Source organism: Dunckerocampus dactyliophorus, chromosome 11 (assembly GCF_027744805.1).
Source record: "Dunckerocampus dactyliophorus isolate RoL2022-P2 chromosome 11, RoL_Ddac_1.1, whole genome shotgun sequence".
In the NCBI taxonomy this organism is placed as follows: Eukaryota; Metazoa; Chordata; class Actinopteri; order Syngnathiformes; family Syngnathidae; genus Dunckerocampus; species Dunckerocampus dactyliophorus.
In genome coordinates, this window is record NC_072829.1 from 10,684,156 (window position 1) to 10,702,890 (window position 18,735).

Sequence of the window (18,735 nt, forward strand, 5' to 3'; positions counted from 1 at the left end):
CACAGAAAGCTGCCCTGCGAAGAATCCAGATCATTCAGTCATGGAGTTATGCAGGTACTGTGGACTCATAAAACCCGATAAGAACTTTGAAACAATCCTTGACAGCCTGAGATACGCGGGGCTTTGGAGGACACGCAGAATTATTTGTGTGTGCGCCTCGGAGGTCATATGATGGCAAGAAGAGAGGAAGGCCGCCACAAAGGACGAGCATTATTAACCTTTCTATTGTATATTAATGTATTCTTAGGAGAATCATTTACACGTCCTTTGTGGTGCGGCGCAGTTTGGGTCAAAGATGATTCCGTGTGCTGACTGGGCATGACAACAGAGCCAGTGTAGGCACAACTATATGGACAATGTATTCAGTGTGCAAATGCCTGAATCATTAATCCCAGTGATGACACAGTGATGCACATGGCAGCAAGACACAACGATTAAGTCGATTAAGTCATTTTTAATGTGCACAGCTGACTTTGGGTGAGAGTTGGGCTGCACCCTGCACTGGTCACCAGTGAATCACAGCACACATGTGTACAAACAACCATTCACACTCACGTTCCAGTCTCCAATGAGCCCATCATGCATGTTTTTGTAATGGGGGGGAAATGCCTTTGCAAAGCCAACTGTAGTACGCATGACTGGCCACTAGTTGGCAGTCTAACTTTTTCTATGTGGCGCTAACCCCGACTCTTTAAAACACTTAATGTTTTCAGCCCAGAAAATGATTACTTACTTACTTTTTTTGTCATTAATTTTACATAACTTTTCTTCACCAATTGGCTTTAGAATTTAAGTTGCCAGTTAGGGTTTCCTGCCTTGTAAAAGACTACAAATGGTATGGATACATTCGTTAGGTGCAAGGGTGTTATACTTTATCTTGTTATACATACTGTATTTGTGCAATACATTTTTACATAATATAATATTGTTGGTTGTATTATTTAAAAAAATGCATAAGATCCCTGCTGTAGTCTGGGGCTTAATAAGGACTTTTTAACATTCATTGCTGTCTAAATGTAAAGAACAAAATGATACATGTGTTTTAAAAAATATCTACTCTTTTTTAATCTATAGTTTACAATAGTAATATGGTCTAATTTTCTTTACTTCCACTGGCAAAGTAATACGTAACAAAGACAACAAAAAGTGATACCTCCCACATCACATTGCCATTTTAGGGTAGATGGCCCCGCTGCCTCAAATAAAAAGAAAGGACATGAAAAGCAGCAGGAACATTTTCACTAAAGATCGTGCAAATCGTGAGAGTTATATTTTTGTATGTAATTCACTTGGTCGGAATATTGATCTTTTTTTTCATTACAGCAACATCTGCTGGATCCGAGTGGGGCAATGCAAAAATCACCATGCACTGCAGCAGAATGCACACTGAGTGTAAGTCATTAAATATAAAAGACAGCTATGTGTAGTCATGTTTCACACAGAGGTCACTGCTCTGTCTCTTAGCAAAGTGCACAAAAGCACCACCAAGAACCATAATAACCAACTTTGAAAGGAACAATTTGGAATTTTCACCTTCGTCCACAATCCATCCATCCATCTTCTATGCCGCTTATCCTTCACTAGGGTCGCGGGTATGCTGGAGCTTATCCCAGCTGACTTCGGGCGAGAGGCGGGGTACACCCTGGACTGATCGCCGCCACATATAGACAATCATTCGGAATACCGTACCCCGAGAACACCCACGCATGGGGAGAACATGCAAACTCCACACAGAGATGCCCAACGGAGTTTCGAACCTATCTCTTCCAGATCTCCTCACTGTGTGGCCAACATGCTAACCACTCATCCACCGTGCAGCCCATCATCCACAATCCTTATTTGAAACATGACCACACGTCTCTTTTCTGCACGTTCTAAAGAGAGAAAAACAGCTCAGGAACAGCTTGCAAGTGGGACCTAACAATGCACGGAACGGGACACACCTATTTTGACTATAAAGCACTCCTTCCATAACTGACCTGTATATAAACCAAGCTACAGCGACATTGTAATTGTAGCAGCTGACACAAAGAACTATTTTTCTGGCGTAGTGATGCAGCGCCTCATGCCACTACCAAGCGGTAACAGCCCACTCCAAAACAATGCGATAGGACACCAATCTGTACTGACTGGGAAACAAGGACAAGCGTATGAAGAACTACGAATAGACAACCACATTATCTGTCCAGTATTAGCCCACATTCCATGTTTTGTTCATACACAGCTAGATGGACTGTGATGTAATATGATGTGCTATGTGCTCCACATATCAGAATCAATATCGTGGAGACTTACTCGATGGCCAGTTGTTCGTCTGGTCCAGCTGGTCTGGGGAGTCTTTTCCAGTTTATTTTGGGTAGGTGGGGAAAAAAGTTTCTATCACTGCTGGGTTCGTTGTGATGCAATCTCTTGGAGCAATGTCCTCCTCGCTATACACAAAGCCTTTCCGTCTATGGTAACTAATGTATACCACACAGTCCAACAGAAACACTCCATTTCTGTCGGCGTGGCTTGGCAAGCACCACATGTACACCACCAAGTCATGCCGGTGTAATGACTTGCCCCCCATCTGCTACGAAGTTTCACTCTCTCTTCTTGCGGGCTCAGCTTCTAAAACCTGTAGCTCATCCTCTGTACATTCAGGCTAAAAAAGACAAGGTTCTGCGTCCTCATTTGTCCAAAAGTAGGGGGCGCCTCTCAGGAAGTCTGCCATGATTAGTAGTAGCAAACAGACACGTGCTTTACGCGCTGCTGTTGTTGACGGAAGTAGTGCTAGTTCCTATCCATGGGCTATGTGAAATCAATGCACCCAGGAAAGAAGCTCCAGTAATGTTTAAAATGATCGAAATATGGCAAAATACTGGAAGTACTGCACGCTATCATGAATGTACCTGTTACTGCATGGTCACAGCACGTATATAAAACCATAAAACATTGTTGGATTTTTTGTGGCTTTATAGTCGAAATAGGTGTGTCCCATGACGTGCATCGATGGTTTCTGTCTTTATAATGCCCAGAAAAGGGAAAGACGTGTGCTCATTTTTCACATAAGGATTGTGGATGATGGCAAAAATTAAAAAAAAAAAGTGGCATTTTCCTTTAATAGTAAGACTAGATAGAGCCTGACTTTATTTCCATCTTATTATTGGAACGCTAACAGGCCTACGCAGCATGTATTGCACTATTCTCACCCCGAGCTACGAATATAATGCACTTTAAATTATTCAAACGAGCCTGAGTATGTATGTCGCTCTGAAATGAACTCAATAGAGGGAATTTCATGATGGTGACGAAAGACTACTTGAGTTCACGCCTCATTACGAACCGGGAGTGAAAACAGACAGGGGACATATGTGATGTGATGTGATGGGATAAAAGACCAGGATGTGAGAAGCCACTCCTAATGTAATAAGACTTACTTTGTGAGCCAACAGCCATCATAAAAGTATCGGTTAACGAAAAATGTGGTGAAAGAGTCACATTGCATGCTGCAAGAGTGACTTTGATTCATTGTAACTCTGAAACAGAGGCAAAGGCAAAGACAGCTTGGACAAAAATGTTGTGTCATTAAAGGAAAACTGTTAAAACACCTCCAAAAACCTCCAACAAGGTTTTATGGCTTTATATACCTGCTGTAATCATGTAGTGCATTCATAACATGTAATACTTACAGTATTTTGCCGTATTTTGGTCATTTTAAGCATTACCGGAACTTCCATTGATTTCACATAGCCACAAAGAAATGAATGCCTACACCTACAGTTAACTTTTCCACACTCAAAAATAAAACAAAGCAGCAGTGGTGTCAGCTCAACCTTTTGGTAGTGATCTGAGGCACCGTGAGTGCGGTGCTGACGCGCTGCAGGCGAGCGTTTGCCAGCCGGTGTGGTTTGGCAAGGTATCAATATGCCAGTAACGTAGTTCGATCGGCATAACAATGTTAATAGTAATAATAACAAGGTCACTGTCGCTTAGTTAATACACACGTCACATTATATGTAAATGGTCTTTTTCAGAAGGCTTTATAGGCAAAATAAGTGCTTCCCATTACATGCATTCTTAGCTGCACCTTTTTAGCTGTTTTTATAGCTTTAGAACGCACAGAAAAGAGAAAGATGTGTGTTCATGTCTCACATAAGGATTGTGGATGATGGGAAAAATTCCCAAAAAAGTGCAATAGCAGCTTGTCAGGGATGAATCTGAAGCTAGCAACATCTTCGAACTTTAACTCCATGCTGTACTGGGGTTTACACCACCCCCTATTTGCGTACCGAGGTGTGTTATAGGCTATTGGAAAGCTTATTTTGCTGAGATTTGACTTGACATACAGCAGACAGCGCAAACATAAACATGAATGAAACTCACCTTCGAAGACTCACAGTATTCCAAATGGACAGTCCACACCAAGACTTACATCCATAAAGACACACTACCCGCTGCTACACACTGTCGTCGGATGCACTTATTTTCTCTTACAATAATTTTGGTTAGCATGACGCATTAGCCACTTAACGCCACCCAATAACTTTGAACTTTTGATTGACACCTTACTCAACCCAATAGACAACAGTTCACTCCGTCCGCTGTGGCACAATCACTAATTGACTTCCGTGCGCAAAAATGTAACAGTTCCTCTTCTAATGTATATAGCTCTGGCCAATTACATCAAATTGAATTGATGACAGATGCATTAAATAGCCAATGAAATTGTGAAAACACCGATATGCTGGTTGATGGACGGGCTTTAATCATAAAAGCAAGGAACTGCTCCATGATGGAGAACAGGAAAACGTGGACTATACTTGGACTATGAGTCAACGGTGCATCAATGTTGCGCCTGTGAAGGTTTTATTCCCGTCTTTATAAACAATCATGACAAAACGGTCTTCAAAGTCAAGATAAAGGCGGAAAAGGAAGCCATGGAGCTTAGTTTACATGGCGTTACTGAAGACTTTGACCAAACGTGACCAAGAGTCTCCAGATGGAACACCAGATGGAATTCCTCATCCTAACCTTAGAAAAACTTGTGTTAAATACTCAAATTTGAAATGGGATAAATTTAGGACTCCAGCTATGACCCCGCTGTGTTTTTCAGTCCATACCACCAAAGAAGTTATTTTGAAGGCACATATTTCATTCAAAAATATATAAGGGAACCTAAAACTTCTATTCCTCAGTGTCAGTATCACTTAGATTCTGACTGCTGGGGAAACGAATTGAGCTTGTTAGCTTTCAAAAGCCTCTACTCCAAATGTCCCCAAAGGACAGCTTTACATTTACTTCGGGTATGTCGGTTTTTCAGGCGTTTTGCCCCCCCCCCCTCAAAAACAAACAAAATGCTTAGGGATTAAAGTTATCCGTGTAAAAAATGTACTTACAAAAATAGTCAACTAGTTAAATTGGATTAGTTATGTCAACAATACAAGATACAGATTAGATAACTGGAAAAAAACAAAGCTTGCTTGTCAGGCCCAATGTAAAAGGAGCAAAAATCACCAAAACATCCTCAAAAACATTAATGTCACCGGTAAATATATATTTTTTATACACGGATTCATGCTAACCTCACCAAAGCAAGATCAAGTGTTAGTTCTAGTTTGCTTTTGCTACTGTTTATGCAAAGCTCAGTCAGCTGGCTAAGCTAAATGGAGATTATTCCTGAGACACAACTGAAAGAAGCCAAATAAGTGTATTTTCAATACTTACTACTACTTACTTTAACTTAGTAAGATGTGTTTGATTGTTATGTTATCGGTTTACGCTATATGCTATATATACATGCTAATATCTGTGATATTACTGACATATTTACTGACAAATAACACAGAGAAATGAATGTGTTTTCTTTGTTTTACTAAGATATGCACCCTTTGGGACCTGGCGTTAAAAATAGGCCTCATTTTTTTCACATGTTAGAAAAAAACCTCACCGCCTTGCATAATGACAATGCACACATTGACAGAAAGAGTCTGACATGGCAAGTGCTGCGTGTCACATGATTGCCAGACATGCAGCGTGAGAGAGGAATGAGGCTGCAGGTGGAATTCCCCTCGTCTCTCCTCTATTTCACACTCTCTGCGTGACATCATGTTCTGGTGGCAGAAGCCTTCAACATGTCTGACGAGGTGCAATTCAGCTGTCACCATTAAAAAGGAACTGCGACAACTGTCAAAGTGAGCGGCGGTCATTTTCCACACACGAAAAGGGGAAGCTTGACAGTTTTATTTCTCTTTTTTGCGAGTACGTTCCTGCAGTTGTGTGCGAGTCATTGAGGTGGCATCCATCTTGTTTGATTGTCGCGCTAAGGCATATGAACATTGCCACCTTGTGTTTAGAGCTCAGGTGTCGATTGCATGTTATATCAAAAAGTTTCTTCGAGAGATAGTGTGTGTGTAGATACTTAAGTAGGGAGGTAGAGTAGAGTAGAATGGCTGTTTTATGTAGGTGGGAGGACGGATTGTTAGGTAGGTGGGTAGGTAGGTTGGTAGGTAGGTAGGGAGTATGAAGGTAGGTTGATGGGTGAGTGGATAGTAAGGTAGTGTCGGGTAGGTTGGTAACAGGGTGAGTGGACGGGTGGGTAGAATAGTTAGGTATATGGGTGAATATGTGGTTAGGGTAGATTGGTAGGGTGAGGGGTTATCTTTGGCAAGTAGGTATGTAAGTTGTTTGGGTTGGGTAGATACTTTAGGTGGGTGGATGGCAAGATAGCTGGTAGAGTCTGGCAGGGTAGTGTGGTTGGTTGTCTTGGGTTGGGTGAGTAGGTAAGTAGGTAGGTGCATGCATGCGTTGGGTAAGGTATGCGGACCATTGGTTCGGAGCTTGGTCAGGTTGGGTCTGGCAGGTCGGTCGGTGGGCGAGTGGTTTGGTAGAGTCAGGTCATGTAGGGTAGGTAAGTAAGGATGGTCAGGCTTGGTCAGGTAGTAAACCTAGGTGCATTGATGGGTGGGTGGTTTGTAGGGTCTGGCAAGATAGGGTGGGTGGTTGTTTTAGGTAGGTAGGTATCTTAGGCCGGATGGGTCAGGCCTGGTAGGTAGGTGCATGGATGGGCAGATGCATGGTAATATCTGTTAGGGTAGGGTGGGTGGTTGTCCAAAGTACGTAGGTAGGTAGTTGATGGATGAGGTCAACTAGTTCAGTAGTTGCATGAATCGTTGGTAGGGTTGGTTAGGTTAGGATCCGGTTGGGTTATTTTAAGTGGAAAGGTAGGTGTAAGAGATGGGTAGGTAGGGTACAGTTGTCAGGTAGGTAATAGGATAGTATTAGAATAGGAAGTTATTAGTTGTATTCCTCAAAAGACAACCTCCACTGAAAATAGGTAATTTGACATTTCTTATACTAACGTCTCTGCCTCATGCACTCTGAAAGCTTGAGTGAAACTTGAGTGTTGCTTTCCAAATAGCTTATGAGCTCACTTCGTCTTTTTGTCTCGACCAATCAATATGTGGAAGGCCATTAAGGCGGACGAGCAGACCTCAGATAAGCGAGGACAAGAGAGGCTTTGAGGACAGCACCGGTCAATAAAAAGGCAGCAGGAAAGAGAGCAGCCTCGTCTGAGCAGCATCGCACTGCTCAGCTGCTTGGGAGTGACGTCGCTGTCACGGGATGAGAAGGCTGCCGGGAAGCACAACCACACATTCTCTGTGCACGCACACACACACACACACACACATATCAGAAAAGGGCAACGCAGAGGAATGATTTGAACACAAAAGGGCACACGGCGAGTCTTCAGTGGAGTATATTTGGAAACTCTTGCTCGGGATAATTGCTTTCAGTGGATTGAAGTTTCCAATTATCCCTCTGCCAGCGATCCCACCATGGGAAAACTGGAGGGGAGGAGGGGGGTTCTTATATGTCGTTGGACCGCTAAAGGCCTTGCAAAAACCTCTGCCCCCTCCCAATGTCTCACTGCGACCAATGAGAGTTTGGCAATGGCGTCCCATGACACAAGCAAAAATGTAAACATGTGGGAAACATTTAGATTCCCAAGAGACTTGTATTGATAGACAATAGCGTGTACCGCTAGCACAAACACTCTCAGTATGTAAGTAAGACAATGAGACAGAGGAGGTTTCTGAGATTCGTTATCTCAAATCCAGCCTTGGAAAATACATCAGAGTGTGACATCATGTGAGGAGGGACGTCTCCCAGAACCACCTGTGCTGGTACGCCACATGAAGGCTGCCACAACGTCCTCTAAATATTGTCTTGAAATTAAAATAAAAAGCAACAAATCAAACTTAAAATGTTGCCATACAATGAGCAAATGTAGCTAATGTGGTAGCGGCAAAACAAGAGAGGATGACTCAACTTCACTATCTGAAAAAAGTCGTCTAAAGTCACACAAAACCTCGGAGGACGGGCCGCCGTCAAACTCCGTGAGACTTCGGCAAATGTGGCCATAAGCACAGAACTAGATATATAAATGACTGCAGCCTAAGAAAGTGAGTAAGCAGCTGACTTACCTGTATATGTACACTTCTAGGACAAATAAGAACATCAGGCTGGCCCACCTTCAGCAAACCACTTCCGTAAGTAGTTCATGTCACTTGACATCAAAGGATGAGTAGTTTTCATTTGTTGGCGTTTTAATACTACAGTATATACTGTATAGCACTTAACTTCTTTTTACACTTGAATGACAGCCAAGCATCTTAAAATATTACCTAAAAACACTGCCTGAACAGCCAGTATAGGTTTTATGACGGCGACAGTTTGACCCTGGAACAGATTATATCGATTTCTATTGTTCCCTATGGCGAAGATAAAGCATCCAAACACAACAATCGCGCACAATGACAGTATTCATAGTTAATGTCCGCACTGACATTTAGTGTTCTGTCACACTAGTATAGTATTGCAGCTAAATAAAAATTGTTATAATTGTGCTGCCGATTTCACAGTTACAGTATAGTAGTGGCATTGTGTCTTTTACACACACACACACGCACACAGACACAGACCAGTGTTGTCACATGCTGGCTAAGTGACATAGAAATGAGAGTATTATGCAAACTAAGTGACAAGTCATGTAACCAGGCAACAGCTACCATATCATATGAGTTAGTCATGCTTCCTTGGTTAGAGCCTGATTAAGAGTAATAACAAGAATGCGACTCGTGCAAGTACTGTTTACATTACAAGAGGAAAATATGTGCATTAAACAAACGTAGATACTCACCCTGGTAGACGAAGACAGGTCTAGATGAACCTATATCTTCAGGAAATAAACATATTATCCCAAGAGTGAGAGCACAGGCAGCTTGAAGCCTCCAGCGGGCTCCCTGCCTGGCACACAAGGCTTGACTCTCCAAATGTGTGGGGAATTCCTCCAAGCAGTCACATTTTCCTGGGAAGTGATTGGTCCTCGCTCGCGCTGCACTTTTTTTCGTTGGCGTCTGGAAGAAGTGAGCGAATCCCAACACAAGATGTTTCTGGGAAGGCAAGAGGGAAAAAAGTGAATGTAGATGCAGATTGTTTTGTTAGTTATGGGTGGGATTGTAGCTGAACAGGTGTGTGCAACCGATGAACTGACTGCAGGCGGAGCTCACAATGACCAGTCCTCATAAATAAATAAAAATGTTTCCACTGAAGGGGAATCGAATCCGCGTCCCGCTGTTTGGAAACCAACTATCATAACTGTTTTTTTTTTGTTTTAAAAATACACACCCAACCTTTAGATGCATAATGTAATAGATGAAATACAATTTATTAACCATAAAAGCAACGTGGTACTATTTTTTTTTATTTAGTTGTGTTTACAAATAAGGTGCGTTTTAATGCATTGCTGCCCATTGATATTAAAAGACGGGAGAGCCAGAGCAGACTGCCATCTAGTGGTCGCTCATAGGAACTGTACCATAAACACAGTTACCTCTGCTTTATGCTTAACTTCTCGTCGTTTTTACATAAAACAGAGGTTTAAAATGAAAAGATTAAGGATTATTCATGAATAGGTTATTTTAAATAATAAATAAACAAGAGGACACCGGCACGAGAACAAGAAATGGGTGTTTGACACGCGACGTAATCGTCTACGGAATGTTCCATCCGGAGAGCAAATGGTGTCGCTTTAAACGTGACAATATCACACTTCCCATTTTTACACATGGTTAAATTTCGATTTTCTGCATTGAGGATGAAATTTGATGATTTTAAGCGCATGTATATTTTAGCATATAAGGACCAGACGATGACAGCGTACCCCTTCTGTAACACTAATGGTAGCGTCCATGGGCTACCAGAAGCAGCCAAATATTTGACAAAGTAACAATCGCTGTGTTCTACCCCCAGTTAGCTTAAAGTGTTTTAAAGTAACCACTCATTTAACAATAAAAACACAATTCCATTCGATCAACTGTGCGGTCCATACGTACATTTTTCTGCGAGCGGGATGTCAACACCGGCAAGACGACGTTTAATGAGAGATTTTAAACGGTAAGCGAGACGAAAACAACAAGTAGCTAGCGTTAGCATCCCAAAGCTAAACTGTCAGCGTCGCCAGCAGTCATCAAATTGTGGCAATTTTCGAAGCGTATTGGTCTCACTACTATGTGGTATTATTTGTGGTACGGCTATAATTGTGTAGCACATATGCGGGTGAGCAAATTTATGTAAACCGTACGTTGCTAAGAGTGTTAGCATTTTTTGGCTACTAATACTTGATACACTTTGCCATTCAAGGAATGAAGGTGCTATGTTGACGTACTTTATGGCTCTTCCTTGTTAGTAACCGTGAAATGATCGGTTGAACCACCTCAATATCAATGTGTCCGTCTATATCCACCATTTATATTCTAATGAAAAAAAGTTACTACTCAGTGTTTACTTTTAAAATAAATTACAATTACACTAAATTGTGTACTTGTTTGAATATTAAGGCTGCAAGAAGATCCTCCAGCTGGGGTCAGCGGGGCTCCATCAGAAAATAATATCATGGTATGGAACGCTGTCATATTTGGGTAGGTTTCAGTGATTCCAGACTACAGAGAACTTACAAGACATGCTTTTAAATGAGTGAAAACGGCACTAAATTAATTACCTTTCTTTCAGTCCAGAGGGAACGCCTTTTGAAGATGGTAAGTCCATTTTCATAAAATGTACATTTGAAACGAGGACCACCACATGTCCTCGTGTTGTTGATTTCCTGAACTACAAAGAATACCAAGCACCTATGATTTAAAAAAAAAAGGCCTTCAATTGTACAAACTGGAGCATCACTCCTATGTTTTTCCTCATAAAGGTTCAGTGTTTATTACAGCAGAGACCACTATTTGAGGAAATTCTCATTACTGCTCAGATTCAGAGTATCTCCAATGCTACTGTACTTTTCCTTCCAGGGACTTTCAAACTTACCATTGAGTTCACAGAAGAATATCCAAATAAGCCTCCGACAGTGAGGTTTGTCTCCAAAATGTTTCATCCTAATGGTAAGTGCTAGAGTTATTTGACTGCAGCTACTGGCTTAATCATCAGTGTTCTTTTTGCAGTATACGCCGACGGCAGCATATGTTTAGATATACTTCAAAACCGCTGGAGTCCCACTTACGACGTATCTTCAATATTAACTTCTATACAGGTAACAGTTGCACACAGTGACAAGTTCAAATGTTGTGCTCATCCACCGATGTCGCTTTATCGTTTTATCCCAAGTCGTTACTGGATGAGCCGAACCCAAACAGTCCGGCCAACAGCCAGGCAGCCCAGCTGTACCAGGAAAACAAGCGGGAGTACGAGAAGAGGGTTTCTGCTATTGTTGAACAGAGTTGGCGTGACTGTTGACCCACGTTATAGTCTGTCATCAACAGCCCAGAATCATCTCACAAAGAAAAATATCCCACTCAGTATATACAATATATATATTCACACACACACACGTCCCTGAACTGTTGGTTGTAAGTTTGTACTGTGTTTGTGGCATTCATTTCTGCAGAATGCTGTTGTTGGCCTAAAGTATGTTTGTTATAAAAAAAAGTTAATGTACCTTGTTATATCTGGGTTACTTACTCTGGTGGCTGCTAACTGTATGTGCTTGCTGTGTGGTTTGATGTGATACCGATTTTATTTTTGAGTGTTTCTCCTTTTTTCTTCTGCCTTTTGGAAAGCCTTTCAAGTGGGAATAACCCGACAGACATTCATCCCTCTTAAACAGTTGCCTTCAAGTTTTTTTTGAGTACTCTACACACAAGACACAAATGGCCCCTTTTGGGTTTCATTAACAGAAGACTGAAGATACTTGTGTATTTCACAATCAAAGCAGTTGTCACACTGAACTGATCATACAGGATGATTTCAGGTTCCTTTGAGCATTTGCACTTGGTAACCCATGTAACAACCTACATTTTCTTGTAAATAAATGAATATACATTAATGGCGCTTGTTGCTTTTCACTGCACTTAACATTTTATTGAAGCCAAACCTGGTGATGTCAATTTTATTCAGTTCTGACAGCTGTGAAGCGCTGACATTTCTGCCATTCAACAAAAAGGCTGATGCAACTCTTGTACAATGACCAGAAAAAGTGCTACCACAGTCATGAGTATTGCATGATGCATTACTCCCATTACAGTTAATGGTTCCATAGTCCATTGGTTACATGAATCGCCTACCATTAAATTAAGAGTTAAGACACAGTGAACAGTCTTATTTCTGGCTTATGAACATAATGAAGATGTACTGAAAACAAGTGTGCAAAAAAATGTTAAGGGTATGAGCAAAGGCAGAAAAAGGGTATTTTGTTGAATAGAAATGCAGGACCCCTCCAAGCCTTACCTGAAAGAGTCCAAATCAGTGGCTTTATCGTGATTTGTTCATGCAAATCAGTGCAAGGCCTGAGGTTTGACCAGTTCATATCGCCCCACCTGTCCTTCCTGTAGGAGCTGACCAATGAGCTGGTCTGTGTCCACCCTGCGACTGACCACTAGGAAGCGCTGCTTCCCTTGTCCATATGACTTGCTCCTTAGGCCATACTTTTGAGACACCTGGTGGATCTGCTTGCGTTCCTCATTGGTCAGGTCGGTGGAGAAGCGGAGATCGTCCTGGCGGTCTGAGCTGACGTACTTGCGAATGATGTCCTCGATGTCCCGTTTGGTGAGGTGGCTGCATTTGTCCGCATCCATGCCTAAACCCTCCCTCGAGAACTGCTCCTTGACTCTGATGGGCTCCGCGATGCCATCTCCGTCTCGGCCCAAGCCACCTCCCTTCCAGCCCATCTTGCGCAGCAGCTGGTTCCCAATGTTGTCTTCCTTAATCTCCTGCCTCATGGCCTCCTCACCAGAACGACCCATGATCTGCGAGCGGGATATGGCGTCGTTGTGACCCTCCTTTCTCAGGTTGGATTTGACCACGGCCTGTGTCTGTCTCAAGGTGGCCAATGCCTCCTGTGCTGCAATGTGTTTCACCTGCTTTTTAGCTCCGACGCCTGCTGCCACAAACTGTCCTTCCAGGTAGACTTCACACCTCCAGCTATGATCAGGTAAGCAGATGAACTTGTAGTCGGCTGACACTTTATTAAACTGAGCTGTGTCGTTGATGATGCAAACGGCATTGTCTGAGTTTTCCAAGATGACCAACTCACTCAGATGCTTCTTTTTGATGCCAGGTTGTCCCAACTGTCCACCTGAGTCTGACTGATAATTTCCTCTTGCATCCTGCGGCTCTTGCTGGTGGTGGTGTTGTCGTGACGCCTGGTTCATGCGCAGCTTTTCTAGCGCCTGTCTTGCCGCAGCATGCTTGGAGTTCTTTTTGGTGCCAGTGGCCTGCGCTACCATTTCATCTTGCACATAAACGCTGCACAGCCAGGAACCATTGGGCAGCGGCTCAAACTTGTAGTCTACTTTCATGTGACTGAAGGCTGCAGAGTTGTTGAGTATGCAGATGGCATCTTGGGCATTGTCCATAACCACAAACTCCGTCCAGTGCTTCCTCATGTCGGGCTCATAAGGGCCCTTAAAGCTGGGGTATCCAATGTTCTCTGGGTTCCAGAGGGAAGGTGTCAATACCGGGGTGGGGCAGTGCATCTGGCACACAACCACGTCATTAAGCATCGTGTGTTTGTACTTGCGCGGCACCACACAGACCTCCACCGGCTTCATGAAGAGTTTGACAGCATGCTCGGAGGCACGGTCCCTTGCTCCGTTTTTACTGCCGGAGTATCCAGTGGCCAGATACACGCCCTGACACCTCAGCTCACAGGCGTAGCCGTCCGCTGGCACTTTGCGGTTCTTGGGTAGGTCGGCCTGAGGGATATCTCTCAGATTGACATAAATGTACTGAGGGTTTGTCTTGCACGCCTGGATGCTGCGACTCAACATGAAGCTGTAATTTGGAGCGTCTGTTCCGGTGGCGTACTGAGGGTCCCAAAGAGCACCAGACAACGCAGACGCCAGACTGGAGATGAGCCGCTGCTTCTCATCTAGCGTGCACTGAGAGATGGGGATGGGCTGTGATGACCCCCCCAGCTGAGAGGTGGAAGGACTATTGTAGGCCCTGTTATGAGGCCGGTTGGATGATTGGCGATCCTGGTGGCCATACCCCAAACCTTGACGTCCGGAGTCCCACCCGCCTGATCTGTTCCCTCCCCCGTATCCATTGTACCTGTGGGGATGTGAGTAGAAATCTGAATTTCGAGAGCTGTGGGCCTCATACTTGTTCGTGTAGTCCTGCTGCATTTTCGCCATGAAGTTTGACGAGGACCCACGGCCTCCGTAACCTAATCCGACTGAACTACCTGAAGAAACATCACAGGTTCTCTCCCGGTCTCGATCTCTATGGGAGCCCCAAGAGTCAGAAGTGTATGAATGTACTCTGTCAAAAGCAGGCCTCAGGGAGGAGCTTTGAGCCCTGCCACTGCTGCTGTAGGAAGCATGCTCAAAATCCCTGTATCTCCCAGCGTACAAATCACTCCTTCTGGGCTCCTTATCGTTCTCCTTTTCGTCAGGTCCATTTCTTCCTCCTCCTAGACCTAACCCTCCACTACTGGTGCCACTGCTTACAAACTGCACAGGCTCGAATCGAGGTCTGGAACCAAACTTTGACACAGGCATCTTCCTCATTGGCTCTTCTCCTGCAAGAATATGACACAGGCAAATAATTAAGAGACATACAGCAAGCAAAACATAAGTAATAAATTATCTAAGGCCAGAGCCCCCAGGCCCCCAAAATAGTGTGAAAATTCAATAGATTGGAATCAAAAATTTAAATTACTAAATTTTGAGCCTCAAACCACCTCTCTATGTATCTATCTATCCATCTATACCAGTGGTCACCAACCTTTAATAGGCCGTGAACCTGCGCAAGATCTACACCCCGCCCAGATATATATATATTTCATTTATTTTGTAGAAAGGTTTTTATAGTAAATTAAAAAATGATATTTAAAGCTTTGTATTTATAGAGAAAGCTTTGTGTTATTATTGGTTGTTGGTGTCAACATTTCAGCTTTTTCTCATTGTGCTCTATTTTGCTGTTTTTAAAATGTTATTTTGTTTCTGCAGTGATGCAATGACATATCCTTTTTTAAAAAAATAATAAGCTTTTGTTACAAACATGAATTTGTGGAATTGAATATGGTTATGAAAGTAGCTCTTCAAAGCTTTAAAAATAATGCAAAGTATTGCTGAATTAACTTTATTACAGCATGACCAACAATATTGTTTGGCTTTTGTAACAAATCTCTGCGAGTCAGGCCCCTCAATCCAATAAAAGATCAAATTGGAAAAAATGGGCATGCAAAATACTTAGAGTAGGGCTAATCATTTGACATGATTATAGACCAATTTGTGGTGTGATTTTTTTTTTTTTAAACAAACTCTGTTAGGGCCCTATGAAATCCGTTTTTTTCCCCTAAATTCTGTTTTAATTTTTTTTTAAGAATGCAGTTTTTTACCTTTTCCACTTATTTCACCAGCATAGAGTGTGTGCTATTTGGGTTAGTGAATAAAATGTAAAAATCCTTACATTTATTGATGGCCCATAAGCTTAGCTCAGCACATATTGCTACAAAAACAACAAACTATAACGCCCGTGCTTGTGCTTAAGGAAGATGGAGTCATGTAATTCCAATTGCGTTATTAATGTAAGATATTTTAATGACACCCTTATTTTGTTTACAATTACACAATTACAGAAATGAAAAAATCTGACAAAGAGCGTTTCCATTTTGAAAGCCGGAATTTGTTGTGTGTTGAGAATGGCAATTGACGGTTAATACGCGCTGGGTGCAAGATAAACGTGCCTCTCGTCTTTTTTCCACTCAGAACCTGCACGTCGTCAGTGGGAAATGTAAAATGGTCCTTACATTAAACTGGTAAAACACAACACGGTGAAAATATACTCATCCAGCCTGAATCAAACACACACGCACACACACACACAGTTGCACTACCTAAACTAAACAAAACCCGCTAGCTTCCATTCACGTTCCGTAACAGAGGAGTTTCCAAGGTTTTTCGCCGCCGTTTCGACATGTTTGTTAGTGTTTGTGCAGTACCTATTATCAACAAGCGGGTAGAGCGGCACTTCCAGTGCGAGCTCCTTACACCATGACGCAGCAGTCCGGGCACAGTGAGAGGGAAGTACCGCTGAAGCTACGGAGCCAAATATCCAACGTGAAACTAGTTTCACCACGGTACACCACGGACATGTACACATGGTGGTGTTGTGTTTTGAGATGCTTTACTGCACCTACCATGTTGGAGTGCGGTTCAGAGTTATGAATGTGATACGGCAACAGGATCGGCCCGATCTCGTGGAGGAAGCCAATATCTGATTTTCACAAATACAGCGGATCGGCAGGCGATCCCGAGCCTGAAGATCAGATCAGGACATCCCTAGATGCAAATGTATTGTTCTTTTGAACGCATAATGTTTTGAGAAGCAAAACGCTTTTACTTAAGTGACCCCCCCAACTAGCCGGAACTACTTTCTTAAACACCAAAAAAACGACCAGAACTCCGCTCACGGGACGATGAGTGGAAAAAGTCACTGTTGATGCACTACACTGCTGATAGGGATGTCATACAAATTAATGTAAAAAAAATCCAAACTATCCATTTAAACAAGTGGTAAAAGACACTCATACAGCCTCACACACACACACACACACACACACACACACACACACACAAACAAACAGCACTAGCATGGTCTGCTAAACTAAGCTTCTATTCATGCTACGTAAAAGAAGAGTTTCAAAGTTTTTCACCAACTTCAGCCGGTGTTTCAGGCCACCGTTTTGACATTTTAGTGCAGGAGGGGTGGGCTCGTGTTTGTGATGAGATTCTGCCACGATTGAGCGGTCCGCTGAGGAAATACTTCCCCACACAAAATTTCCTTCTCACGATGATAGCATTTCATTCACATTTCCGCCAGATTCCACATTATCAGTAGACTCCCTTTTTATTGGCCAATTCCGCGATTCTGTTTGCGATTCTTAGGGGCCTATTTAAATATTCAACGGTTCAAAATGTAAATTCTTGCAATTTTCCAACTGGTCTGAAAAAATCTGATCAAGAGTGTAGCTGAAGTGACACAGTCAGTAGTGAAAGTAGAAGAATTGGTTAATTATACACAGGTTAACACACACAAGTTTCAGAATGTTAGAAAACCACCTGTACAGTTTAGGTTACAAGTTTTCTGATGGTAACAGTTTGACTCTGGAATGGATTATTTCCTCTTGTCCTCATTCGGACCACCTTTGGATTCATTCAACTTCAAAACCAAACAACGAGACATCACAGGTCAACCAGTGTCCAAGAGCTTGCTAGATTGCACAGGCGACTACAAACTGTAGAATGATCAATAAATAATAGGGTTCAATTCAACAATACTCACTTCCATCAGAAGAAATATGTCTCTTTTTTGCTTCAGAGCTAAAAAATGGGTCAAAGGAGCGCATTTCGCCAGCATCCGTCCCCTCCTCCATTCCCGGCTGCATCCAATCACAACCAGGCCATACCTGTGAAGGTCAACAAATACGTCAGTCAGAGTTTTAAGCAGTGCATAGGAGTGAAACCTATATTTATCTTTCGTCACACGGTACACAACAAGTCCAAGTCAAGGGAAGTTGACGGCAATGAACAAAGGCAAATATTATATTCTATATATATTCTGTTCTCCTATGCTTGCACCTTTGCGTTGAGAAGCTGCTTAGCATCTGTGATGTGCAATATAAACTCAAGCGTCTGTTATTAGTTTAACATTGCTCTTGTGTTAAGTGATGGTATGTACAATAAAAATAACACTGGATGCAGCACACGCTAATGAGCAAATCAAATGACGGAGGAGGCCTATAGTACAGCCTTTGCTAGCTGTCACATCCACAAGTGTGATTTCATTCGGGTCATATTCTTACCTTTAGCGGCAGGTAGCCTTAACCCCCGTAGCCGCTCTCTGTTAGTTGGTAGAGAATTTAGATATAAAACGAATATAAACACAAAAAACGTCGTGCTAGCCTACTTTCGCTAGCTAACAACACGAGCGACTAGCCTCAAGCTAACCACGACAGCAAAAAAATGACTAACTTATTAAATTAGCAAACTACTCCTTGAAGAAAATAGTGACGTTTAGATGTCAATCTCTTTTTAAAGAGTGATCGATATAACCCTCCGAGAAAGCATAAACAGTTGAGTAGAGACAGAAAGCATCCATTTTCTAGTCCCGCTAGCTACATCAGTCATGGCGTCAATCACACCAATGGACCCACAATGCTTTGCGGCAGCGGCTGTGCTGACAAGC

At 42.6% G+C, this 18,735-nt stretch overlaps 3 protein-coding genes across 5 annotated transcripts in view; 1 reads left to right on the forward strand and 2 right to left on the reverse strand.

The window, feature by feature from the left end:
• The window catches only part of elf1 (E74-like ETS transcription factor 1), a 69,271-nt gene extending 59,732 nt beyond the window's left edge, over positions 1-9,539 (reverse strand). For 2 of the 3 annotated variants that reach the window (XM_054791424.1, XM_054791427.1), the window contains exon 1: positions 9,182-9,539. The gene's annotated coding sequence lies outside the window, so the exon portion shown is untranslated. Of the gene's footprint in view, positions 1-4,365; positions 5,302-9,181 lie in introns of those variants that run through there. The other variant, XM_054791429.1, reaches the window with a different exon arrangement.
• Positions 9,540-10,228: 689 nt separating this feature from the next.
• On the forward strand, positions 10,229-12,370 carry LOC129190229 (ubiquitin-conjugating enzyme E2 A). Its single transcript, XM_054792734.1, has 6 exons — positions 10,229-10,437; positions 10,881-10,961; positions 11,053-11,078; positions 11,340-11,429; positions 11,490-11,578; positions 11,653-12,370. The coding sequence occupies exons 1-6, from the start codon at positions 10,394-10,396 to the stop codon at positions 11,779-11,781; spliced, it is 459 nt and encodes a 152-aa protein (XP_054648709.1). The 5' UTR covers positions 10,229-10,393; the 3' UTR covers positions 11,782-12,370.
• Positions 12,371-12,376: 6 nt separating this feature from the next.
• Positions 12,377-18,705, reverse strand: nkrf (NFKB repressing factor). Its single transcript, XM_054792733.1, has 3 exons — positions 18,353-18,705; positions 17,833-17,956; positions 12,377-15,064 (listed from the first exon to the last, which is right to left on the reverse strand). Exons 2-3 carry the CDS (start codon positions 17,933-17,935, stop codon positions 12,819-12,821), a joined length of 2,349 nt encoding a protein of 782 aa, XP_054648708.1. The 5' UTR covers positions 17,936-17,956; positions 18,353-18,705; the 3' UTR covers positions 12,377-12,818.
• Positions 18,706-18,735: the final 30 nt, after the last annotated feature.